Source organism: Portunus trituberculatus, chromosome 31 (genome assembly GCF_017591435.1).
Source record: "Portunus trituberculatus isolate SZX2019 chromosome 31, ASM1759143v1, whole genome shotgun sequence".
Taxonomy (NCBI): Eukaryota; Metazoa; Arthropoda; class Malacostraca; order Decapoda; family Portunidae; genus Portunus; species Portunus trituberculatus.
The window spans coordinates 20572179-20599459 of record NC_059285.1 but is presented as its reverse complement, the minus strand read 5'-3'; the positions used below and the strand labels follow the sequence as shown (position 1 = coordinate 20599459).

Here is a 27281-nt window from a genome sequence, read left to right as displayed (position 1 = left end):
AGAAGAGGGAAAGGAAGATAGAGACGATTCATACAAAGGAGACCGATTAAATTACCGAAAGGCTGATATTGAGAATCTCAAAAACTATTTTAAAAACGTAGACTGGGAGGAGATGGAAAACTCAGAGACAATGCAAGACACATATAACTTATTTTTGGAAATATACAAAACAGGAGTCAGGGAATATGTCCCGAAATATAGACCTAAAGAAAAAGAAAAGAAAGATTGGTTTAATGCAAGGTGTGCTAGGGCAAAGGAGAAAAGAGATGGAGCATGGAAAAGGTGGAGGAGAAATAGAAATCCAGCAAATAAGGAAAACTTCAAAGCAATGAGAAATGAATATGTTAAGGTGAGGAAGGAAGACGAAAAAACTTCGAAAAAGACATTCTCGAAAAATGTAAGGAGGAACCAAAATTGTTCTATAGATTCATAAATGGAAAAATTAGGCAAAAAGAAACAATAGAAAAGTTAAAAGGAGAGAATGGGATGGTGGAAGACCCAAAAAGTATGGCAGAACTATTAAATTAAAAATTCCAAGAAGTCTTTACTAAGGAATCTAAATTTGAGATGACACAGAGTAATAGAGAGACAATCTATATGAAAGAGATTAAAGTAACCAAGCTTGAAATAAAAGAGTTAATGAAGGAACTGGATGAAGTGAAGGCGATGGGACCAGATGAAGTCTCAGGCAGAATACTGAAAGAATGTAGGGAAGAACTAGCAAGTCCTATATACAACATCATAAAATGCTCAATAGAAAATGGAACAGTACCAGTAGAATGGAAAAGAGCTGAGGTGGTACCCATATATAAGAGCGGAAGGAAGGAAGAACCTTTAAATTACAGACTGGTATCACTAACTAGTGTAATATGCAAGATGTGTGAAAAAATAATAAAGAAACAATGGATCATATTCCTTGAAGACAACAAATTAATATCAAATAGCAAATTTGGTTTTAGAAAAAGACAGTCTTGTGTAACTAATTTATTGAGTTTCTATTCTAGAATAGTTGATAGAGTACAAGAGAGAGGGATGGGTTGACTATTTATTTGGATTTAAAAACCGTTTGACAAAGTGCCACATGCAAGATTACTATGGAAGTTAGAGGAGAAGGGTGGCTTAAAAGGAAGAACATTGAGATGGACAGAAAGTTATTTGAGGGGGAGAGAAATAAGGACGGTAGTTAAGATATGAAGTCCAAGTGGAGAGCACTAGAAAGCGGAGTGCCACAAGGGTCAGTATTGGCACCAATACTTTTCCTCATTTATATTAACGACATGCCAGAAGGAGTGAACAGCTACATAAATCTGTTTGCAGATGATACAAAACTGTGCAGAGTTATAAAGCAAAAGGAGGATTGTGAAATACTGCAAGAAGACCTAAATAAGATCTGGGAATGGAGTAAGAAGTGGGAAATGGAATTCAATGCGAACAAAAGCCATGTCATGGAAATGGGAAAGAGTGAAAGACGACCAGTGGGAATCTATAAGATGGGAGATGGATTAGAACTGGAGAAAGTTAAAAAGGAAAAGGACTTAGGAGTGACGATGGAAGAAAACAATCAACCAGTAAGCCATATTGATAGAATTTTAGAAACATATAATTTGCTAAGGAATATTGGAGTAGCATTTCACTACATGGACAAAGAAATGATGAAGAAATTGATAAGTACTATAATAAGACCCAGATTGGAATATGCAGGAGTAGTGTGGACCCCTCATAAAAGAAACACATAAGGAAATTGGAGAGGCTACAAAAATAGCTACAAGAATGGTTCCAGAATTTGAAGGGATGACATATGAGGAGAGACTAAAGGCTATGGATCTACCAACCTGGAACAAAGAAGGAGAGAGGAGACCTGATACAAGTTTATAAATTGATCAACAGAATGGACCAAGTGGATAATGAGAAACTGATCCTGAGAGAAGAATATGACATCCAAGCACAAGATCACATAGTAAAAGCTGAGAAAGGAAGATGTCTGAGAGATATTAAAAAATATAGTTTCCCGCAGAGATGTATTGAGACGTGGAACAGTTTAAATGAAGAAGTAGTGTCTGCAACGAGTGTGCATACTTTTAAAGTAAGATTGGATAAGTGTAGATATGGAGACCACACAAGCATAAAGCCCAGGCCCTGTAAAACTACAACTAGGTAAATACACACACACACACACACATCAGACTTCACAGGGTTTCAAGGAATAATGGAGAAGAGCGCTTATGTGAAGAAAATTCTGGAGTTAGAAGGTAAAATTGAAAACTGTTTGAAAAGTATGAGGGCCTGGAAACGAGTTATGACAATGTAAAGAGAGACTGTGCCGATATGAAGAAGGAAAATGCAGCACTGAAAGAGGAAGTTAAGCTAATTAAAGTGAATTGCGAAAATGTGGAGAATCTCTAGGAAAAGTGATGGAGAAGCAGGCTGAATGGAAAAAAGTCAGGAAGTGGAAAGAAAGGAGGTAAATTACAAAGTTGCAAGTCTGGAAAAGGAAATCAAAGAGTCAGGGAGAAAACTTTGGGCCTTGCTGAAATTATAGATCAACAGATCATAGAAGAGAAGATAGCTGAGAAAGTGGTGAAGGTTATTAAGTCAAATGAGACATTGGTGAGGGAAACTGTAGACAAAAAGAGATGTGTGGTGATATTTGGTGTGGAGGAGGATAAGACACCGAGTAAAATGGAGAGAGAAAAACATAAAAAGGTGATAAATAATATCATTAATGTGGTGCAAGAGGAGGAAAAGACCTAGTACAAGAAATAGAGGACTTCCATAGAATTGGAAAGTTCACAAGAGAAGGTATGAGGCCAATAAGAATCAAACTTAAGTCACAAAAGGATGTAGATGAATTGGTGGAGAAGTCATGGAGGCTAGCCCAGCAGGAAACAACAAGGAAGATTTGGTTGAGAAGAGATCTCGGTGAAAAGGAAAGAGAAATGTTAAATGAGTTGAGAAAGGAGGCTTTGAAAAAAATGAAGAGAGGACAGAAGAAGAGAAGAAAGAGTTTTTCTGGAGAATCTTGGATATGAGACTGAGGAAGTGGTTCATAACCCAGAAAAGTACAGCAAGAAAGGACTAAAGAAACTTACATATGAGCGAAATGTAATGTATTCCAACATAAATGGAGTGATATCGGGATTTTAGAACTCAACGATTACTTGAGGGACAAGAACCCAGATATTGTGGGTCTTACTGAAACAAAACTGAGAGAGGGAGAAGACCTGATGAAGGTTGGAGAAGGAAATATAACGTTTGGAAAAGAAATAGAGTAGGTAAGATGGGAGGAGGAGTGATGTTGCTGGTTAAAAAGATATAAAGGTGGATCAAGTGAAAAAGGTATGGGAAAGGCAGAAGTGCTAAAGATCAGAGCAGAAACTAATGAAGGAAAAAGAGGCACTACATAGTGGTGTACGTACCACCTAAGACAAATGCATGGTCAGTACAGGAATATGAAGAAATGATAAGTGATACAGGAACATGTCTGGAAGAAATGTTGGGTGGCTGTGAACGAACTATAATGATGGGAGATTTTAATTGTAAAGAGGTGTGTTGGGAGGACTGGTCAATGGAAGGATCAGAGACAACATGGGAAATACACTATTGACACTGGCAATGGAAAATGTGTTAACTCAGTGGGTCAAAGAAGATACTAGGTTTGGAGGAGAGGGAGCATCGTCAAGACTGGACTTGGTCTTTAGTACAGAGCCAATGGTCATTGAGGAGATGAGGGTGGAGTGCCCTTTAGCAAAGAGTGATCATGCAGTTTTGGAGTTCAAGGTGATAGACGAAGAGAAATCTAGAAGAAATGAAGAATATAAAGTGGGAAGATGGAATTATGCCAAGACAGATTTTGGAAACCTAAAGAAATTCTTTCAAGAGACAAATTGGATGAAATTCAAGAGTGCTAAGGAGCAAATGAAAAGTGGAAGGAATTTATAAAAATATACAAAGAAGGTGAGAAAAATTTGTACCAATAAGACAACATAGAGAAGTTGGAAAGCAGGACTGGTTTAACGATAGATGTGAAAAGGCTAGAACAAGAAAAGAGGATGCATGGAAGAGGTGGAGAAGGAAAAGACGGATTAAGCAGTGGGAAAGTTACAAAAGAGCAAGAAATGAATATGTGTTGATTAGAAGAGAAGAAAGAAAGAAACAAGAAAAGGATATAATTGATAAATGTAAAGACCAACCAAGGCTTTTTTACAGACATGTGAACAACAACATCAAAAATAGAGAAAGTATTGAAAGTTTAGAAGTAAATGGAGTATGCAGTGAAGATCCCAGGAAATGGCAGAGGCTATGAATGGATGCTTTCGGAAGGTATTCACAAAGGAGACTGCTTTTGACAAACCACTGGTAATGGAACAGAAAGGGATTATGAAGGAGTTTCAAGTAACGGTGGAGGAGATCAAGAACATGATGGGGAGTTTAGAAGTGAGAAAAGCTGTGGGACCTGATGGGGTATCAGGATGGATTTTAAGAGAATGCAGGAGCAATTGGCAGAAAAAGTTTGTGAAGTAATTGATGCCTCATTAAGGGAAGGTGTAGTGCCCCAAGACTGGAAAAGAGCTAACATTGTCCCAATCTATAAATCAGGTAACAAGAGAGACCCATTGAACTATAGACCAGTGTCACTTACAAGTGTGGTAGCTAAGATGTGTGAGAGGGTGGTGAAGACTAGATGGACAGACTTCTTGGAGAAAAATGACATACTTTGTGAGTGTCAATTTGGTTTTAGAAAGGGCGTTCATGCACGACAAACCTGATATGTTACTATTCGAGGGTGATAGATGTAATACAGGAAAGAGATGGTTGGGCTGATGGAATATATCTGGATTTAAAAAAGGCCTTTGATAAGGTACCACACCAGAGACTGATCTGGAAACTTGAAATGGTAGGAGGAGTGCATGGCAGTTTACTAAAATGGATGGAAGACTTTTGGTAGGAAGAGAAATGAGAACAATAATTAAGGACAGACCATCAGAATGGGGATTGGTGGAGAGTGGAGTTCCACAGGGATCAGTGTTGGCACCAGTAATGTTCGCAGTCTACATAAATGACATGGTGGATGGGGTGTCCAGTTATGTGAGCCTATTTGCAGACGATGCAAAATTGTTAAGAAAAGTGAGATGTGACAAAGATTGCGAACTACTCCAGGAAGACTTGGACAGAATATGGAAATGGAGCTGTACATGGCAAATGGAGTTCAACACGACAAAATGCAAGAAAATAGAGTTTGGCAAGAGTGAAAGAAGAATCAGGAGTATGTACAAGATAGGAAATGAAGACATAAAACCAGTCATGAAGAAAAAGACCTTGGGGTGACAATTACCAATGACCTATCGCCAGAGAGACATATAAACAAAATAATTGGAGAAGTATTGAACTTATTGAGGAACATAAGAGTGGCGTTCGTATATCTAGATGAAGAAATGATGAAGAAAATAATTACTGCAATGATAAGACCGAGGCTTGAATATGCAACAATACAGTGGGCTCGAACTTAAAGAAACACATAAGGAAACTAGAGAAAGTACAGAGGGCTGCAACGAAAATGGTGCCTGACTTAAGAGATTTGACTTATGAAGACAGACTGAAAAGAATGCAACTTCCAACCCTGGAAAACAGAAGAGAAAGGGGAGACCTGATAGCAATATACAGAGTGATGATTGGCATGGAAAAATGGATAGGGAAGATCTGTGTATGTGGAATGGAAGAATGTCGAGAGGGCATGGGAAAAACTAAAATGGCCACTTATAGGAGAGATGTGAAAAATATAGCTTCCTCATAGAAGGGTGGAAGCATGGAATAGTTTAGACGTGGAAGTGGTCAACGCAAGGAATATTCATGATTTTAAGAAAAAGCTGGACATTAATAGATATGGAGACGGGACAACACGAGCATAGCTCTTTTCCGTATGTTACAATTAGGTAAATACAATTAGGTAAATACACACACACACACACACACACACACACACACACACACACACACACACACACACACACACATCGTCGATGGCGGATGGTGGTCGCTGAGCTCCAGAGCAATCATCTCTAATTCTACAGTTACCTAAGAGTAACCAAGGTGGGAAAGGAGCTGGTAATGTTTGTCCCGTCTCCATATAGTCATGTTAACTGTTGATTAGCAAAATAATGTCCAGTGAAGGTAAATATAAACTGTAGCCTGCGTTTGAGCCATCAGCTGGTTTGTTTACATCTGCGCAACATGGCGGCCGTGAACTCGAAAGATGAATCAGACTTCACAGGGTTTCAAGGAATAATGGAGAAGAGCGCTTATGTGAAGAAAATTCTGGAGTTAGAAGGTAAAATTGAAAACTGTTTGAAAAGTATGGGGCCTGGAAACGAGTTATGACAATGTAAAGAAAGACTGTGCCGATATGAAGAAGGAAAATGCAGCACTGAAAGAGGAAGTTAAGCTAATTAAAGTGAATTGCGAAAATGTGGAGAATCTCTAGGAAAAGTGATGGAGAAGCAGGCTGAATGGAAAAAGTCAGGAAGTGGAAAGAAAGGAGGTAAATTACAAAGTTGCAAGTCTGGAAAAGGAAATCAAAGAGTCTGGGGAGAAAACTTTGGGCCTTGCTGAAATTATAGATCAACAGATCATAGAAGAGAAGATAGCTGAGAAAGTGGTGAAGGTTATTAAGTCAAATGAGACATTGGTGAGGGAAACTGTAGACAAAAAGAGATGTGTGGTGATATTTGGTGTGGAGGAGGATAAGACACCGAGTAAAATGGAGAGAGAGAAAACATAAAAAGGTGATAAATAATATCATTAATGTGGTGCAGGAGGAGGAAAAGACCTAGTACAAGAAATAGAGGACTTCCATAGAATTGGAAAGTTCACAAGAGAAGGTATGAGGCCAATAAGAATCAAACTTAAGTCACAAAAGGATGTAGATGAATTGGTGGAGAAGTCATGGAGGCTAGCCCAGCAGGAAACAACAAGGAAGATTTGGTTGAGAAGAGATCTCGGTGAAAAGGAAAGAGAAATGTTAAATGAGTTGAGAAAGGAGGCTTTGAAAAAAATGAAGAGAGGACAGAAGAGGAGAAGAAAGAGTTTTTCTGGAGAATCTTGGATATGAGACTGAGGAAGTGGTTCATAACCCAGAAAAGTACAGCAAGAAAGGACTAAAGAAACTTACATATGAGCGAAATGTAATGTATTCCAACATAAATGGAGTGATATCGGGATTTTAGAACTCAACGATTACTTGAGGGACAAGAACCCAGATATTGTGGGTCTTACTGAAACAAAACTGAGAGAGGAGAAGACCTGATGATGGTTGGAGAAGGAAATATAATGTTTGGAAAAGAAATAGAGTAGGTAAGATGGGAGGAGGAGTGATGTTGCTGGTTAAAAAGATATAAAGGTGGATCAAGTGAAAAAGGTATGGGAAAGGCAGAAGTGCTAAAGATCAGAGCAGAAACTAATGAAGGAAAAAGAGGCACTACATAGTGGTGTACGTACCACCTAAGACAAATGCATGGTCAGTACAGGAATATGAAGAAATGATAAGTGATACAGGAACATGTCTGGAAGAAATGTTGGGTGGCTGTGAACGAACTATAATGATGGGAGATTTTAATTGTAAAGAGGTGTGTTGGGAGGACTGGTCAATGGAAGGATCAGAGACAACATGGGAAATACACTATTGACACTGGCAATGGAAAATGTGTTAACTCAGTGGGTCAAAGAAGATACTAGGTTTGGAGGAGAGGAGCATCGTCAAGACTGGACTTGGTCTTTAGTACAGAGCCAATGGTCATTGAGGAGATGAGGGTGGAGTGCCCTTTAGCAAAGAGTGATCATGCAGTTTTGGAGTTCAAGGTGATAGACGAAGAGAAATCTAGAAGAAATGAAGAATATAAAGTGGGAAGATGGAATTATGCCAAGACAGATTTTGGAAACCTAAAGAAATTCTTTCAAGAGACAAATTGGATGAAATTCAAGAGTGCTAAGGAGCAAATGAAAAGTGGAAGGAATTTATAAAATATACAAAGAAGGTGAGAAAAATTTGTACCAATAAGACAACATAGAGAAGTTGGAAAGCAGGACTGGTTTAACGATAGATGTGAAAAGGCTAGAACAAGAAAAGAGGATGCATGGAAGAGGTGGAGAAGGAAAAGACGGATTAAGCAGTGGGAAAGTTACAAAAGAGCAAGAAATGAATATGTGTTGATTAGAAGAGAAGAAAGAAAGAAACAAGAAAAGGATATAATTGATAAATGTAAAGACCAACCAAGGCTTTTTACAGACATGTGAACAACAACATCAAAAATAGAGAAAGTATTGAAAGTTTAGAAGTAAATGGAGTATGCAGTGAAGATCCCAGGAAATGGCAGAGGCTATGAATGGATGCTTTCGGAAGGTATTCACAAAGGAGACTGCTTTTGACAAACCACTGGTAATGGAACAGAAAGGGATTATGAAGGAGTTTCAAGTAACTGTGGAGGAGATCAAGAACATGATGGGGAGTTTAGAAGTGAGAAAAGCTGTGGGACCTGATGGGGTATCAGGATGGATTTTAAGAGAATGCAGGAGCAATTGGCAGAAAAAGTTTGTGAAGTAATTGATGCCTCATTAAGGGAAGGTGTAGTGCCCCAAGACTGGAAAAGAGCTAACATTGTCCCAATCTATAAATCAGGTAACAAGAGAGACCCATTGAACTATAGACCAGTGTCACTTACAAGTGTGGTAGCTAAGATGTGTGAGAGGGTGGTGAAGAATAGATGGACAGACTTCTTGGAGAAAAATGACATACTTTGTGAGTGTCAATTTGGTTTTAGAAAAGGGCGTTCATGCACGACAAACCTGATATGTTACTATTCGAGGGTGATAGATGTAATACAGGAAAGAGATGGTTGGGCTGATGGAATATATCTGGATTTAAAAAGGCCTTTGATAAGGTACCACACCAGAGACTGATCTGGAAACTTGAAATGGTAGGAGGAGTGCATGGCAGTTTACTAAAATGGATGGAAGACTTTTGGTAGGAAGAGAAATGAGAACAATAATTAAGGACAGACCATCAGAATGGGGATTGGTGGAGAGTGGAGTTCCACAGGGATCAGTGTTGGCACCAGTAATGTTCGCGGTCTACATAAATGACATGGTGGATGGGGTGTCCAGTTATGTGAGCCTATTTGCAGACGATGCAAAATTGTTAAGAAAAGTGAGATGTGACAAAGATTGCGAACTACTCCAGGAAGACTTGGACAGAATATGGAAATGGAGCTGTACATGGCAAATGGAGTTCAACACGACAAAATGCAAGAAAATAGAGTTTGGCAAGAGTGAAAGAAGAATCAGGAGTATGTACAAGATAGGAAATGAAGACATAAAACCAGTCATGAAGAAAAAGACCTTGGGGTGACAATTACCAATGACCTATCGCCAGAGAGACATATAAACAAAATAATTGGAGAAGTATTGAACTTATTGAGGAACATAAGAGTGGCGTTCGTATATTTAGATGAAGAAATGATGAAGAAAATAATTACTGCAATGATAAGACCGAGGCTTGAATATGCAACAATACAGTGGGCTCGAACTTAAAGAAACACATAAGGAAACTAGAGAAAGTACAGAGGGCTGCAACAAAAATGGTGCCTGACTTAAGAGATTTGACTTATGAAGACAGACTGAAAAGAATGCAACTTCCGACCCTGGAAAACAGAAGAGAAAGGGGAGACCTGATAGCAATATACAGAGTGATGATTGGCATGGAAAAATGGATAGGGAAGATCTGTGTATGTGGAATGGAAGAATGTCGAGAGGGCATGGGAAAAACTAAAATGGCCACTTATAGGAGAGATGTGAAAAATATAGCTTCCCTCATAGAAGGGTGGAAGCATGGAATAGTTTAGACGTGGAAGTGGTCAACGCAAGGAATATTCATGATTTTAAGAAAAAGCTGGACATTAATAGATATGGAGACGGGACAACACGAGCATAGCTCTTTTCCCGTATGTTACAATTAGGTAAATACAATTAGGTAAATACACACACACACACACACACACACACACACACACAGAGAGGACGCTCGTCTCGCTGAGAGGACAGGAAGAAGAAAGAAAATACCTATGGTATTACAGGGCCCGGGTAACTCTAAGTTTTGTGTCCGTAAATGTCCTACTGTCTCTTAGTGTTGAAAGTGAGTGATATGGAGAGTGATCCCTGAGAGGGGAGTGTGGACGGTGATCGTTCTGGCCGTAATCAGCTGACAACAACAAAATGGCGTCCAGGCAAACTAGAGACTTGAAGGTTTTATTACTACGCCAAAGGACTGCAGAAACTTGACATGGATGCAAGAATCCAGGCGCTGGAGAGTAAGTTCCTAAACATTTTGTCAATAGAAGAAAAACTGGATAGAGTTCTAGCCGAGAATGATTCATTCAAAAAAGAGATCTACTTGTTAACGCTAGAGAATAAAGAGCTGTTGAAGGAAAAAGTAGAGATGGAGAAAGAAAACCAACAACTAAGGAAACAATGTGAAGAAATGAAGGCTAAACTCATGGAAATGGAGATAAAAATATCCGAAGGGGACTTGAAGAAAGAGGAATGTCTTAATCTAATTGACACCAGGATGAAAGAAGTGAATCATGAACATCTGGAGGTACAAAGGTCGTTTAGGGAGATAGTAAAAAAGCAGGAAGAGGAAAATAAAGGGATTACGCAGAGGAAATGGTAAAGGCACTAAAGGAAAATGAGTATGTGGTGAGAGATATTGCTGAAAAGAAAAATGTGTGATCATAATAGGATTGGGGAGGAAACTAACAGGAACTGGCAGGACAGGAGGGATAAGGAAAATGACAAGATTAAGTCTTTACTGAACAAGATCTCTGTGGAAGAAGAGGACCTATATGCTGAGGTAGAAGAAAGTGTGAGATTGGGAGCTTTTGAGGAAGGCAAGAATAGACCATTAAAATTGAAATTAAAGTCTCAGGTGGCAGCGGAGGCCTTGTTGAGGAGGGCTTGGAAACTTAAGGACTCTGAGGAAACCAAAACAATTTACATAAGAAGAAATATGTCACAAGATGAGAGAATGAAGATGAAGGAGCTAGTATCTGAAGTGAAGGAGAGGAATGACGAAAGAACAGAGGAGGAAAAGACCAAGTTTTTTTGGAGGATGAGAAATGGGAGGCTAAAGAAGTGGTGGATAAAACAGACGGAATAGGCATTACATGGAAGAACGAGACTAGGAATGGAATAAAAGTGACTTACACGAACATAGATGGATTTCTGTCTAAGAGGCTAGAATGTATGGATTACCTAAGAAATAACGAACCGGACATAATGTGTGTAGTGGAAACAAAGCTAAGGCCGAAATAAAGCTAGACTGGTTTGTTGTAAAACACTACAAAGTATGGAGAAATGATAGAAAAATAAAGGTGGTGGTGGTATAATGGTTCTTACTAAGGAAGATCTGATAGTGAAGGAGGTGAACTATAGTAAGAGAAATGAGGAAGTGATAAGTATGCTTATAACAGATGGCAAGAGGGACATTAATATTATAACAGTATACATACCACCCAGAACCAGTGCTTGGGAATATGAACAGTACCAAATGGTGATGAGAAATACTCTAGACAGAATGAAGCAAGAACTCATCAGAAAGGATAGAGTGATGATAGTTGGAGACTTTAATTGCAAAGAAATAGTGTGGGAAGACTACGAAGTGGTGAATGGTGGTGAGTGGGCAGAAGAATTGTTAAAGGTAGCAACAAATAACTTGATGACACAGTGGGTGAGATCACCAACAAGGTGCAGGGGACAAGATGTTGCAGCAAGGTTGGATTTGGTATTTACCAGGGGAATCTCTCTAAAAGAGGAAATTGAACATGAAAGTCCCTTGGGGAAAAGCGATCATGATGTCCTAAGCTTTGAGCTGGATACAGAATTAAGCACGAATAAGATTGTGGAACGCAGGAGGAAAAATTAAATTATACTAGGGCAAATTATAACCATATAAGGGAGTTCTTTAATGAAATTGACTGGTCCGTGGTATACCAGGAAAGAGATATGCAATTGAAATACGATAAATTTATGGATTTGTATAACTCTGCTGTGAAAAGTTTGTGCCATATTACAGAAAGAGGACTTTAAATAATAAACAGTGGTTTAATAGAAATTGTGAAGAAGCAAAAAAGAACAAAGAAAAGGCATGGAAGAAACTTAAGAAAAACAGTGATGTATTATCAAGGGAAGGCTACAAAACAGCAAGGAATAGATATGTTGAAGTAAGGAGAACAGCACAGAAGGAATATGAACAGAGGGTGGTGGAAAACTGTGATAGTGACCCAAAATGTTTTACAAATTCATAAATGGAAAACTAAATAAAAGGGAGGCAATAGAAAAGGTAAAAAACGGGGAAGAAGTATATGAAGATGCTGGAGAGATAGCTGAAATTTTGAACGACAACTTTTGCAAAGTGTTTACAAAGGAGGAGCATTTTATGGGAGGAAGGCCTACGGAAATAAAGCAAATGCAGGACATCATGGTTACTAAGGAAGATGTAAGGAAAATTATAAGCAATCTGGATATTAATAAATCAATGGGGCCTGATGGCATATCTGGGAGGTTGCTAAAAGAATGTAAGGATCAATTGTTGAACCCCATATTTGATATTGTGGAAACCTCCATACGAACAGGATTAGTCCCGAAAGAGTGGAAAAGAGCTGACATTGTGCCTATATATAAGAATGGTAGTAGAATGGAACCGCTAAATTATAGACCAGTATCGTTGACTAGTATATTGTGCAAGGTATGTGAAGAAGTAATTAAAGCTAAGTGGAGTGAGTATCTAGAAAGTGAAAACATTCTGAGTGAAAGGCAGTTTGGTTTCAGAAAAGGAAGATCGTGTATCCAATTTATTATGTTTTTATTCAAGAGTGACTGACATACTACAACATAGAGAGGGATGGGTGGATGCTATCTACCTGGACTTGAGAAAGGCCTTTGATAAAGTACCACACAATAGACTGATGTGGAAACTAAAGATGACTGGAGGAGTAAATGATAAACTAGCAAAATGGATGGAAAATTACTTAATGGGAAGAGAAATGAGAACAGTGGTGAGAGGAAAGAAGTCCGAGTGGAAGAAGGTAACCAGTGGAGTTCCACAAGGGTCAGTGCTGGGTCCCATCATGTTTTTGATTTATGTTAATGATATGCCAGTAGGAATTGACAGTTATATGAACATGTTTGCGGACGATACTAAAATTATGAGGAGAGTAAAGAATGTGGAAGATTGTAACAAGTTACAGGAAGATCTTGATAAAATATATGAGTGGAGTAAAGAGTGGCAGATGGAATTTAATATAGACAAGACCCATGTTATGAAAATGGGAAGAAGTAGATACAGACCAAACTGGGATTACAGACTGGGTGATGAGAAAATTAAAGAGACCAATGAGGAGAAAGACTTAGGAGTAACCGTGCAAAACACTTTGTCACCGGAGAAACACATTAACAAGATTTTTTGGAAAACATACAACATGCTTCAAAATATTGGCCTTGCATTCCACTACCTAGATGAAGGAATGATGAAGAAGATATTATGTACCTTAATAAGACCCCAGCTAGAATATGCAGCATGTGTCTGGTCACCGCATATGAAGAAAAATGTGAAGAAGGTAGAAAGGGTACAAAGGCTGGCAACAAGGATGGTACCAGGACTCAGGAGTTAGACTATGAGGAAAGACTGAGGAAGCTGGGGCTGACCACATTAGAAGAGAGAAGAACAAGAGGAGACATGATAACTATGTATAAATTGGTGAACAAGATTGACATACTGGATAGAGAGTTGATAAAGGTGACCACAAGTAATTATCTCCGAGGACATGGAAAAAGCTAATAAAGGACATCTGTCTAAATGACGTGAGAAAATACAGTTTCCGCATCGTAGCATTGATAAGTGGAATAAACTGAGCAGTCATGTCGTTGATGAGGTGTGTCAATCAGATGAAAGAGAGATATGACAGGAATGGACAAGGAGACAGGACACAGAGAGCTTAGCTCGGGCCCTGTAATACACAAATAGGTAAATACAAATAGGTAAATACACACACACACACACACACACACACACACACACACACACACACACCATCCCACACACACACGTAGTTGAGGCCTGGCCCCCAGTGACCACACACCCACATGCTCCCAGGAAGAGTAAAAAAAAATGGATAGACCGGTAAGAAATAAATTACCAAATTCAAAATATGTTGATGAGGCCCAGGGAGCAAAGCCGAAAGTGGCCAGTCAAAGCATGAGTCCATCTTCAACAGGGCAACAATGCAAGGTAGATTGGTAATGTTGGAGAAGAGATTTGAGGAGTTGGTGAAGGAATTAAAAGTTCAGAGGAGTGAGGAGGAGCAGGATAGAGAATTCTGCAAGGCTTTGAAGGAAAGAGTTAAGAGACTGGAGGAAAATGAAAAACGATTGGTGGATGAGAATGCACACTTGAGAGTGGAGGTTGAAAAATACAAGAGACGGTTGGAGGAGAAAATGGATAGAGTAGTAAAGGAGAAAGATGACTTTAAGGAAATGATTAGTGAGCAGAATGAAAGGCTTGAAAGGAATGGGAACTGAAGAAAACACAATGGACTGAGTCGAGGAAGCAGAGATGGTTGGATTACAAGAAATAATTAAAGATCAGTTGAAGGAAGACAAAAAAGAAAGGTCCAAGGAACTGGTTAATGTAATGAAGAATAAGGAAACATTGATAAGGGAAATAGCAGAAAAGAAGAAGAGTGTGTTAATATTTGGGATGAAAGAACAAAATATAACATATAAGCCTAAGAGAATTAAGGAAGAATTAAAAACGGTAAGAGATCTGTTCAAAATCTAAATGATGATGAAAAAAGACCTACAAGAAGAAGTGGAAGAGATCCATAGACTGGGTCCGTATAAGGAGGGAGTGAGCAGACCGATTAAAGTAGTACTGAAGTCACAACAATCTGGGAGGATATCCTATATAGAACATCAAAGTTAAAAGAGATAGAAGGTTGTAAAGAGGTGTTTGTGAGAAAGAATAGAAATGAGGAAGAGAGAGAAGATATAAGGAATTGGTGGAAGAGGCGAGAAGGAAAAATGATGAGCGGTCTGAGGAGGAAAGAAAAAGTTTTTTTGGAGAGTTATAGGAGAGAGTCAGAAAGTGGTATGTGGAAAGAAGGAATGCAGAGAAACCCCTAGAGGGAGCAGTGGGTGGACCGTAATGTATACTAATATAGATGGGATACTGTCAAGTAGATTGGAATTGCAAGACTATATGATGGTGGAGAAGCCTGATATAGTGTGTTTGACTGAGACAAAATTGCATGAAAAAACAAAGAAAAATTTGGATAATAAATATAATATATGGAGAAAGGATAGAGAGTAAAGGTGGAGGAGGAGTTATGATTATGACGAAGAAATAAATAAATGTGGATAAGGTTTGGTATGGGAAGAACAACGCAGAAGTGATAAGCATAAGGATAAAAAGTGATGGAAAAGAATTAATAATCATGGTGACCTATGTACCTCCTAAAACAAATTCTTGGACATTAAGGAATACGACAATATGATCAAGGATACTTTACAGAGTTTGGAAAGTGTATTATCTGGAAAAAGAAAGGTGATACTAGTAGGAGATTTTAATTGTAAGGAGGTGGATTGGGAAAATCTAGTAAGTGGTGTTGGAGAGGAAGCATGGGAGAGAGATTTCTTAATCTAATGATGGAAAATATGATGGAACAGAGGGTGAAGGAAAATACTAGATATAGAGGAGATGATGAACCGGCTAGACTGGATTTGGTGTTAACAAGAGAAGTGTACCTATGTGGAGATATACAATACAAATGTCCTTTGGGAAAGAGTGATCATGTGGTTATGGAAATGCAGATAGCAACAACACAGCGAAGGAAAGACGAGACATACAGGAGTGGTAGATTGAATTATAGAAAGATGGACACAAAGTTTGAAAAATTATTTCAGAAAATTAGATTGGGAGGAGATGTTACAAATCAGAAGTGCAAAAAAATATGAGATTTTTATGAAATATAAAGAAGGAGTTATGAAATTTGTACCAAAGTATAAACCGAGAGGAAGGAAGAAAGGATTGGTTTAATGCAACTTGTGTTAAGGCTAAGGAAAAGAGAGATGTGGCTTGGAAAAGATGGAAAAAGAGCAGGAATATACTAAATAAGGAGAATTATAGAGTGGCGAGAAATGAGTATGTGAGGGTAAGGAAGGAGGAAGAAAGAAAATTTGAAAAGATATTGTAGACAAGAGTATGGAACATCCAAAATTGTTTTACAGGTTCATAAATGGTAAACTTAAAAAGAGAGAGTCCATTGAAAGATTAAAAGGAGAGCAAGGGATAGTAGATGACCCTAAGAATATAGCGGAATTGTTAAATAATAGGTTTCAGCAAGTATTTACTGAAGAAACAATGTTTGTAAAGCCTCAGAATGTACAAGGAAATGTGCACATGGATGACATTAAGATACCTAAACAGGAGTTATATAAAATGTTGGAGGAACTTAAAGATGATAAAGCGATGGGACCAGATGAAGTTTCAGGAAAATTATTGAAGGAGTGTAGAGAAGAATTGATTGATCCATTATATGATATTATAAGGTGTTCATTAGAAACAGGGAAGTACCAGTAGAGTGGAAAAGAGCTGAAGTGGTGCCCATTTATAAGGGAGGCAGTAAGGAAGAGCCTCTTAACTATAGACCTGTGTCTCTAACAAGTGTGGTCGGTAAGATTTGTGAGAGGGTGATAAAGAAATATTGGATACGGTTCCTGGAGGATCATAAGTTATTATCGGATCATCAATTTGGCTTTAGGAAAGGGAGGTCATGTGTAACAAATCTACTGAGCTTTTATTCAAGAGTGGTTGACAAAATACAAGAGAGAGAGGATGGATGGACTGTGTATATTTGGATTTAAAGAAAGCTTTTGACAAGGTACCTCACATGAGACTGCTATGGAAATTAGAGATTTATGGAGGACTGAAAGGAAAAGTGTTAAAGTGGATGGAAAACTACTTGAGATGGAGGGAGATGAGAACAGTAATAAGGGATGCAAAGTCGGACTGGTTGGTGGTGGAGAGTGGAGTCCCACAAGGCTCAGTGCTGGCACCAATACTTTTCCTTGTATATATTAATGACATGCCAGAGGAGTAAACAGTTATATTAATTTGTTTGCGGATGATGCGAAGTTGTGTAGGTGTGTGAAGAGTGAAGAAGATTGTGAAATTTTACAGGCAGATCTGGATAAGATTTGGGAGTGGAGCAAGAGGTGGCAAATGGAATTTAATCTGAGCAAAAGTCATGTGATAGAGATGGGGAAGAGTGGAAGACGGCCAAGAGGGTCATATAAGATGGGTGAAGAAGTAGTGTTGAAAAAGGTGGAAAAGGAAAAGGATTTGGGAGTGATAATACAAGACCATGGGCAGTTTGAGGCTCATATTGATAAGATGTTTGGAGAAACGTATAATTTGATAAAAAATATTGGGTTACCCTTCCATTATATGGATAAAGATATGATGAAGAAATTAATTAGTACGGTAATTAGACCAAGATTGGAATATGCTGGAGTGGTTTGGTCCCCTTATAAAAAGAAGCATATAAGGAAGTTGGAGAGATTGCAGAGAATGGCAACAAAAATGGTTCCGGAATTGGCAGAAATGACCTATGAGGAGAGATTAAAAGAAATGAATTTGCTTACCTTGGAATAAAGAAGAGAAAGAGGAGTAAAAAGATAGCCAAGGGAATATGCTTGAAGGATGTGAAGAAATATAGTTTCCCACAAAGATGTGTGGAGGTGTGGAATGGTTTGAGTGAGGAGGTGGTGTCAGTGAGGAGTGTGCATAGTTTTAAAGGAAAGTTGGATGTGTGTAGATATGGAGACGGGGCCACACGAGTATGATACCCAGGCCCTGTAAAATTACAACTAGGTGAATACAACTAGGTGAATACACACACACACACACACACACACACACACACACACACACACACACACACACACACACACACACACACACATAGAGAACTTCCATAGAATTGGAAAGTTCACAAGAGAAGGTATGAGGCCAATAAGAATCAAACTTAAGTCACAAAAGGATGTAGATGAATTGGTGGAGAAGTCATGGAGGCTAGCCCAGCAGGAAACAACAAGGAAGATTTGGTTGAGAAGAGATCTCGGTGAAAAGGAAAGAGAAATGTTAAATGAGTTGAGAAAGGAGGCTTTGAAAAAATGAAGAGAGGACAGAAGAGGAGAAGAAAGAGTTTTTCTGGAGAATCTTGGATATGAGACTGAGGAAGTGGTTCATAACCCAGAAAAGTACAGCAAGAAAGGACTAAAGAAACTTACGTATGAGCGAATGTAATGTATTCCAACATAAATGGAGTGATATCGGGATTTTAGAACTCAACGATTACTTGAGGACAAGAACCCAGATATTGTGGGTCTTACTGAAACAAAACTGAGAGAGGGAGAAGACCTGATGATGGTTGGAGAAGGAAATATAATGTTTGGAAAAGAAATAGAGTAGGTAAGATGGGAGGAGGAGTGATGTTGCTGGTTAAAAAGATATAAAGGTGGATCAAGTGAAAGAAGGTATGGGAAAGGCAGAAGTGCTAAAGATCAGAGCAGAAACTAATGAAGGAAAAAGAGGCACTACATAGTGGTGTACGTACCACCTAAGACAAATGCATGGTCAGTACAGGAATATGAAGAAATGATAAGTGATACAGGAACATGTCTGGAAGAAATGTTGGGTGGCTGTGAACGAACTATAATGATGGGAGATTTTAATTGTAAAGAGGTGTGTTGGGAGGACTGGTCAATGGAAGGATCAGAGACAACATGGGAAATACACTATTGACACTGGCAATGGAAAATGTGTTAACTCAGTGGGTCAAAGAAGATACTAGGTTTGGAGGAGAGGGAGCATCGTCAAGACTGGACTTGGTCTTTAGTACAGAGCCAATGGTCATTGAGGAGATGAGGGTGGAGTGCCCTTTAGCAAAGAGTGATCATGCAGTTTTGGAGTTCAAGGTGATAGATGAAGAGAAATCTAGAAGAAATGAAGAATATAAAGTGGGAAGATGGAATTATGCCAAGACAGATTTTGGAAACCTAAAGAAATTCTTTCAAGAGACAAATTGGATGAAATTCAAGAGTGCTAAGGAGCAAATGAAAAGTGGAAGGAATTTATAAAAATATACAAAGAAGGTGAGAAAAATTTGTACCAATAAGACAACATAGAGAAGTTGGAAAGCAGGACTGGTTTAACGATAGATGTGAAAAGGCTAGAACAAGAAAAGAGGATGCATGGAAGAGGTGGAGAAGGAAAAGACGGATTAAGCAGTGGGAAAGTTACAAAAGAGCAAGAAATGAATATGTGTTGATTAGAAGAGAAGAAAGAAAGAAACAAGAAAAGGATATAATTGATAAATGTAAAGACCAACCAAGGCTTTTTACAGACATGTGAACAACAACATCAAAAATAGAAAGTATTGAAAGTTTAGAAGTAAATGGAGTATGCAGTGAAGATCCCAGGAAATGGCAGAGGCTATGAATGGATGCTTTCGGAAGGTATTCACAAAGGAGACTGCTTTTGACAAACCACTGGTAATGGAACAGAAAGGGATTATGAAGGAGTTTCAAGTAACTGTGGAGGAGATCAAGAATATGATGGGGAGTTTAGAAGTGAGAAAAGCTGTGGGACCTGATGGGGTATCAGGATGGATTTTAAGAGAATGCAGGAGCAACTGGCAGAAAAAGTTTGTGAAGTAATTGATGCCTCATTAAGGGAAGGTGTAGTGCCCCAAGACTGGAAAAGAGCTAACATTGTCCCAATCTATAAATCAGGTAACAAGAGACCCATTGAACTATAGACCAGTGTCACTTACAAGTGTGGTAGCTAAGATGTGTGAGAGGGTGGTGAAGAATAGATGGACAGACTTCTTGGAGAAAAATGACATACTTTGTGAGTGTCAATTTGGTTTTAGAAAAGGGCGTTCATGCACGACAAACCTGATATGTTACTATTCGAGGGTGATAGATGTAATACAGGAAAGAGATGGTTGGGCTGATGGAATATATCTGGATTTAAAAAAGGCCTTTGATAAGGTACCACACCGGAGACTGATCTGGAAACTTGAAATGGTAGGAGGAGTGCATGGCAGTTTACTAAAATGGATGGAAGACTTTTGGTAGGAAGAGAAATGAGAACAATAATTAAGGACAGACCATCAGAATGGGGCTTGGTGGAGAGTGGAGTTCCACAGGGATCAGTGTTGGCACCAGTAATGTTCGCGGTCTACATAAATGACATGGTGGATGGGGTGTCCAGTTATGTGAGCCTATTTGCAGACGATGCAAAATTGTTAAGAAAAGTGAGATGTGACAAAGATTGCGAACTACTCCAGGAAGACTTGGACAGAATATGGAAATGGAGCTGTACATGGCAAATGGAGTTCAACACGACAAAATGCAAGAAAATAGAGTTTGGCAAGAGTGAAAGAAGAATCAGGAGTATGTACAAGATAGGAAATGAAGACATAAAACCAGTCATGAAGAAAAAGACCTTGGGGTGACAATTACCAATGACCTATCGCCAGAGAGACATATAAACAAAATAATTGGAGAAGTATTGAACTTATTGAGGAACATAAGAGTGGCGTTCGTATATTTAGATGAAGAAATGATGAAGAAAATAATTACTGCAATGATAAGACCGAGGCTTGAATATGCAACAATACAGTGGGCTCGAACTTAAAGAAACACATAAGGAAACTAGAGAAAGTACAGAGGGCTGCAACAAAATGGTGCCTGACTTAAGAGATTTGACTTATGAAGACAGACTGAAAAGAATGCAACTTCCGACCCTGGAAAACAGAAGAGAAAGGGGAGACCTGATAGCAATATACAGAGTGATGATTGGCATGGAAAAAATGGATAGGGAAGATCTGTGTATGTGGAATGAAAGAATGTCGAGAGGGCATGGGAAAAAACTAAAATGGCCACTTATAGGAGAGATGTGAAAAAATATAGCTTCCCTCATAGAAGGGTGGAAGCATGGAATAGTTTAGACGTGGAAGTGGTCAACGCAAGGAATATTCATGATTTTAAGAAAAAGCTGGACATTAATAGATATGGAGACGGGACAACACGAGCATAGCTCTTTTCCCGTATGTTACAATTAGGTAAATACAATTAGGTAAATACACACACACACACACACACACACACACACACACACACACACACACACACACACACTCACTGTCTGATCACAGTGTCCATCCATGAGGAGTTAGCCTCAGGTACTTTGCAGCAGGCCAGGGCTGAGGCCTTTATGATAAAGTCATTGAAGGAGAGACGCACTCCCTCTTGGTCGAGCAGCTGGTTGAAATCTTGTCTTAGCTGGGTAACAGCATCCATACAGACATCTATGCTCAAGTAATAGTGGGGGATGGTCTGGAAAACACACAAGATGAAAAAACAATTTTGCATTCATGAAATTGAACAAGTCTTAGCTATGCTATTATCTGAAATCTTCTTGTAATGAAGTTTTCTCTATACAGGAGATTTTGCATAAAATTTTAAAAAGCTACCTTTTTACATTTTTAGTAACAAGTATAATGAGTGACACCAAGTAATGAGGTGTTCTATAGTCATGCAAGCATGTTTGATAAGTACAAAAATTATAAATATTTATTAATTATTAGAACAGTAAAAACTGATGACTCTTCCCATAGTCATTTCCATCTTATGTTCAATATTTCCATGCAAAAAATAGTTGTATAAAGTACCCTTATACCTAATATTAATCCATCTTTATTAGTCCTATTAGCTAAAGATTGGCTATATATAATTAATTTCTTTACAAACCATTACCTGCTTGGACATGCAGAGCCTCTTGGCTATGACGTTACGTATGTTGGTGATTGGTAAGTCAGTATAGCCAACCTGTTCTGCTGGCACAGCCACAACCTGCAAAGGAAGAAAAGCTTGAGAGAGAGAGAGAGAGAGAGAGAGAGAGAGAGAGAGAGAGAGAGAGAGAGAGAGAGAGAGAGAGAGAGAGAGAGAGTAATAATCAGAAAGAGAAATGTTCAGCAAGAGAGAAGGCACATCTTTAAGGATTTTGGAAAGTCTTATGATCCTATATATTGTAACTATATAAAGTCAAAATTTGTTACTGGGAAAAGGTAAGAGATTTACCTTTCCATTGAAGGATAAGCTAGTCCACCTTTACTTTTGCATGGTGATATCAACCTCAACTGTATCATGAACCAAATAGGTACTACAAAAATAGTTATTTAACTTACATTGTCCTGAAACTCCACAGACAATTTTTTTGCATGTAGTCAAGCCTTGTCTAATTCAGTGAATAAGTAAGTTTGTTAGTGCAATCATTTACAGGACACCAGACAGGATCATATCTTTATTTGTCCACCAGCAGTATTTGTGGAGTGTGTTCCTGGCAGATAGTGAGCCTAATAACAAATGCATCAACAATAGAAAAAAATATGAATACAAAGATGTGCCACATATCACTCCACATATGTAGAGCCTGCTGATCATACAGGCATCTAAATTGGTTCCTGAAAACCCAATCGTAAAGTGAACAATTGTATAGCGGACTTAACCCCTTCAACATGATGATGCATATTTTGCGTCATTGGAGTGCTCATGATACATCCGATGACGTACATATTGCATCGTGGCTGCTTTCTGCTAAGATGTGTTATCATTTTCCTAGATACTGTATGAGATCTTTCTGAATGTAGGTTGTATATGATACAATAGCTTACTTGATTTTCATTATTACTACAAAAATGTATGATTCGCTTATTTCAAGATAAGTACCGATGTGCCCTGTTGGAAATAATTCTATTTTATTTATTTTCTCATGGAACCAACAGATTAGTGTATCATAAAAATATATGTTTTTTGTCATTTGTCATCTTCAGAAAATGGTCAAGAGCAGGCAAATTACAATTTTCTTTAAAATTGGTGTGGGCATATTTCTCAATGTACATACCTAACAAGAAAAATCACTTACTATCATTATTTTCAGAGAGAGAGAGAGAGAGAGAGAGAGAGAGAGAGAGAGAGAGAGAGAGAGAGAGAGCGCTTCCTCAGTCAGGTATTCCCCCACCACATCCCAGCCCAGATACGGCTCAGGGAGCTTTTTTCCACTGTCTTGAGTGAAGGGGTTAAGCGCAAATACAAAATAAAGCAAAGTGTTCCAAGATCTTTATACATGCCCCCTAAAACCCATAAAAATCAAAATATCATTCAAATACATTACTGGATAATATAACAAAACACAGGTTACGAAATAAAACAAACACAAGAGTAAAACAATAAAATTAATATGAATAAAAAAATCTTAGCCCTAGTTTCTGCTTATGTTACTGTCCTCTCTTCCCCCCGAGGCTAAATGGGATGGTCCACAATAATCATTTACTCAAACAAATGCTACTACACACTAAAGCCTCAGTTTTACTAGGGTTTGTATTCTAAAGGCACCAATTAAAAGTTGCAATCCGCATGAGAGAGAGAGAGAGAGAGAGAGAGAGAGAGAGAGAGAGAGAGAGAGAGAGAGAGAGAGAGAGAGAGAGAGAGAGAGAGAGAGAGAGAGAGAGAGAGAGAGAGATGGGGAGTGTCACCAATCACTCTTAAGGTCAATCATTGGCTGTCACTAATACAATTTATTTATCTAATTTTTCCTTGAGGTTATGCACACTGTGTTGTAACAACTTCATTATCCAATGCATTCCATTTTTCCACTGTTCTGTGTGGAAAACTGTATTTTCCAATATCCTTCACACACTGCCTCATCCTGATCTTCTTTACATGTCTTCTTGTCCTTCCATCTTCTTCTGTAAACAGCATCAGGTCTTCTTTGTCTATCTTTTCAATATCATTTACTATCTTATACATTGTTATTAGGTCCCCAGGTTCTCTTCTATCTTGTAAGGTTGGCAATCCCATTTCCTTCAGTCGTTCTTCATATGTGAGGTCCTTTAGTCCCGGCACCATCTTTCTAGCAATCTTCTGTATCCTTTCCAATTTTCTTATATCCTTTTTAGAGCTTGGAGACCATACCACTGCTCCATATTCCAGTCTTGGGCGTATGTATCATGCTTGTGATTATTTTTTTCATCATATCTTTATCCATGTCATGAAATGCCACTCATATATTAGTCAACATTTTATATGATAGCCCAAATATCTCACTTATGTGTTTATCAGGGCTCAGATTTTTTTGTATGATCACTCCTAGATCTTTTTCCTCTTTAGTCTTCATTATTTGTTCCTCTCTCATCAAATAGTTCCATACCGGTCTTCTCTTACTATTTCCTAGTTCCATTATTGACATTTCTTGCCATTAAACTCCAATTTTCACTTCCTGCTCCACTCAGAGACCTTGTTTAAATCTTCCTGCAACAGCAGACAGTCCTCTCTGGTTTTGATAACTCTTAGCAACTTTGCATCATTAGTGAATAAATTTATATAACTGTTTGTCCCAATGTGAATGCTGTTTACATGAACCTGAAATATAATGGGGGCTAACACTGACACTTGTGGCACTCTGCTAGTTACTTTACCACAAGATGAGTATGTATCTCTGATCAGAGTTCTCATTTCCCTATCCTTCAAATCTCTTGTCAATGCAAGCATGGTTCTTCGCAGTCCTCCTATGTTCTCTAGTTTCCAAAGTAGTCTTCCTGTGAGGAACTTTATCAAAAGCCTTTTTTAATGTGCAGGTATACTGTGTCTACCCATCCATCTCTGTTTTCAAGTCCTGCAATAACTCTCGAGTAGAAGCTTAACAAGTTTGATACACATGACCGCCCTGTCCTGAACCCAAATTGTCTGTTCGATATAACTTGCTCCTCTTCTATAAATTTAACCCATTTTTCTTTGATAATTATTTCACATTACTTCCCTACGACACTTGTAAGTGACACTGGTCTGTAGTTTAGTGGTTCAGTTGCCTTTCCTCCTTTAAATATCAGTATCATGTTGGCTCTCTTCCACTCTAGTGGATCTTTCCCTTCATTTATTGAACTTTTAATTATTTCCCAAATTGGATCCAGTAATTGCTTTTTACATTCTTTTAACACCCAGCCTGATACATCATCTGGCCCCATTGCTTTTCTGACTTCCAACTTATCCAGTAATCTTCCAATATCCTCTTTGTGCACTACAATCTCTTGTAATCCTTGGCAATTCAAAGTCCTATTAGGTTCTGTGAAATCATCTTCTGCAGTGAATACCGTTTTGAAGATCTCACTCATTATTTCACACATTTCCTTCTCTGTTTGGTATGTCTTCCTTTCTTTAATTATTTTTTCAATTGTTTCCTTATTCTTTGTTTTGCCGTTTATAAACTTGTAGAAAAGTTTGGGTTCATCCTTGCCTTTATCCACCACATCCTTCTCAAACTTTTTCTTCCTCTCTCCTTACTCTAATATGTTCTAACTGCCGACTATTATAGTCATTTCCCTGCTTTAAGAGTTTCTTCCACGCTTTATCCTTTGCCTTTTCTGGTTGTATACATCTAGTGTATACAATCAAGCATGTATTTTTTTCTTAACTCTATAAACAGGAATAAACATTTTTACTCCTTCATTGCATTTCTGTAAGAATGTCATATTTCTCTTGTACAGTCTTCCTGCACATAATATTACTCCACTCAATATCAGCAAAATAACTCCTTAATTTTTCAAAATCCACTCTTGCATAATTTAATCTCTCCTTTATAGTCCTCTCTGTAACTTATCTCATCTTCCTCCTGCATTTGCACCTCTAATGTCACATGATCACTTTTCCTCATTGGACTAAGGTATTGTATGATTGGAGGGGACTCTGGTTACTTTGTGAAAACTAAATCAAGCAACGATGGTTCTTCTTCCCCCCTGTACCTTGTTGACTCCTCCACCCACTGGTCCATTGTATTAACCATAGTCAACTGAAACACTTTCTCACTCCACTGCCCAGCATTATCCATTACTTCCATCTCTCTCCAGTTTATTTTTTTACAGGTGAAATCTCCAACTAAAAGTATTCTTCTATCTCTTCTTATCATGTTATCTAGATACTTTATCATCTCTCTTTGCATATTTTTATGCTCTTCTGATCCCCATGTATTAGTCTTTGGTGGAACATATGTACAGTCAACCCTCGGCTATCGTGACCAGCTATCGCGTTTTATTGCTATAACACACCCATGAAAAGCTGCTAAAATTTCATTATCGCGACCTCAGATGCCTGCTATCGCGCGCCCAGCCATGACGTCATGAGGTATCTGAGCGCTCATTGGCCAAAACCGATACCAAAATTTTGGCCGATTCCGATACCAATACCACCTAATTGGGCAGATACCGATACTACTATCGATACCGATGCCACCGATACCGATACTACTACTTATAGTGATTACTGCACTGGACACCAGGATGAGTTGGTGGACGGCAATCGTTATCAGATGGGAGGCTTTGTTTTGGGGGATGCTGTAAGTCCTACTGTTTGTGAAATAGGAGCAATTCTAGAAGCTTTTTGAAGCCATTTGCAAAGGTAAATTACTCAGTAATCAATATCTTATATCGAATATATCACTAAGTAATAAATTCCTTTTAGGTATCGTAAGTATTGGCATAAAATAAGCCGATACCGATAGCCAAAAAACGGACCGATACCGCCGATAACGATGCATCAGTACATCTCTAGTAAATACAATGAGCTGATGTAAATTTTTTTATGTAATAACCTTGAAATGTTTTAATTGGTACCAATGGATTATACACTAATTTAAAAAGAAGTAAAAATGAGGGATATTAGGAGTAAAATTTGTGGTTGTGGTACCAATAACAATTTTCACCATTAGTTGTTCAATTCGGCTATCGCGTTTTCGGCTATAGCGCGGCTATTTCGGCCCCAATTGGGCGCGATAGGCGAGGGTTAAGTGTAACTATAATTTTTCTTTTCTTCAAATCTTCTGTTCTGATTGTTACTCCCATTACTTTCACCTTGTCCTCACCATATTGCACATCCTCCACACATATATTATCACGAACCATTATTAGCACTCCTCCTCCTCCTGTAACCTTTCTGTTCCTCCTCCATGTATTATATCCCTCCTCTTTAAAGTTGACATGGAATTTTTTTTTCAGTTTTGTTTCAACGATGCACATTACATACGGCTTTTTCTCTTTCAAATAATCCCAAACTTCCAATAT

The 27281-nt window shown here is 38.4% G+C and overlaps 1 protein-coding gene across 1 annotated transcript in view; it reads right to left on the bottom strand.

Moving 5' to 3' along the window:
- Positions 1 to 27281, bottom strand: part of LOC123511313 (dihydrolipoyllysine-residue acetyltransferase component of pyruvate dehydrogenase complex, mitochondrial-like) — a 308658-nt gene that overhangs the window by 103599 nt on the left and 177778 nt on the right. The window contains exons 6-7 of the mRNA XM_045267094.1: positions 21928 to 22023; positions 21314 to 21507 (exon numbers count right to left, since the gene is read on the bottom strand). Of these exons, the coding sequence (XP_045123029.1) occupies positions 21314 to 21507; positions 21928 to 22023 (290 nt within the window). The remainder of the gene's footprint in view (positions 1 to 21313; positions 21508 to 21927; positions 22024 to 27281) is intronic.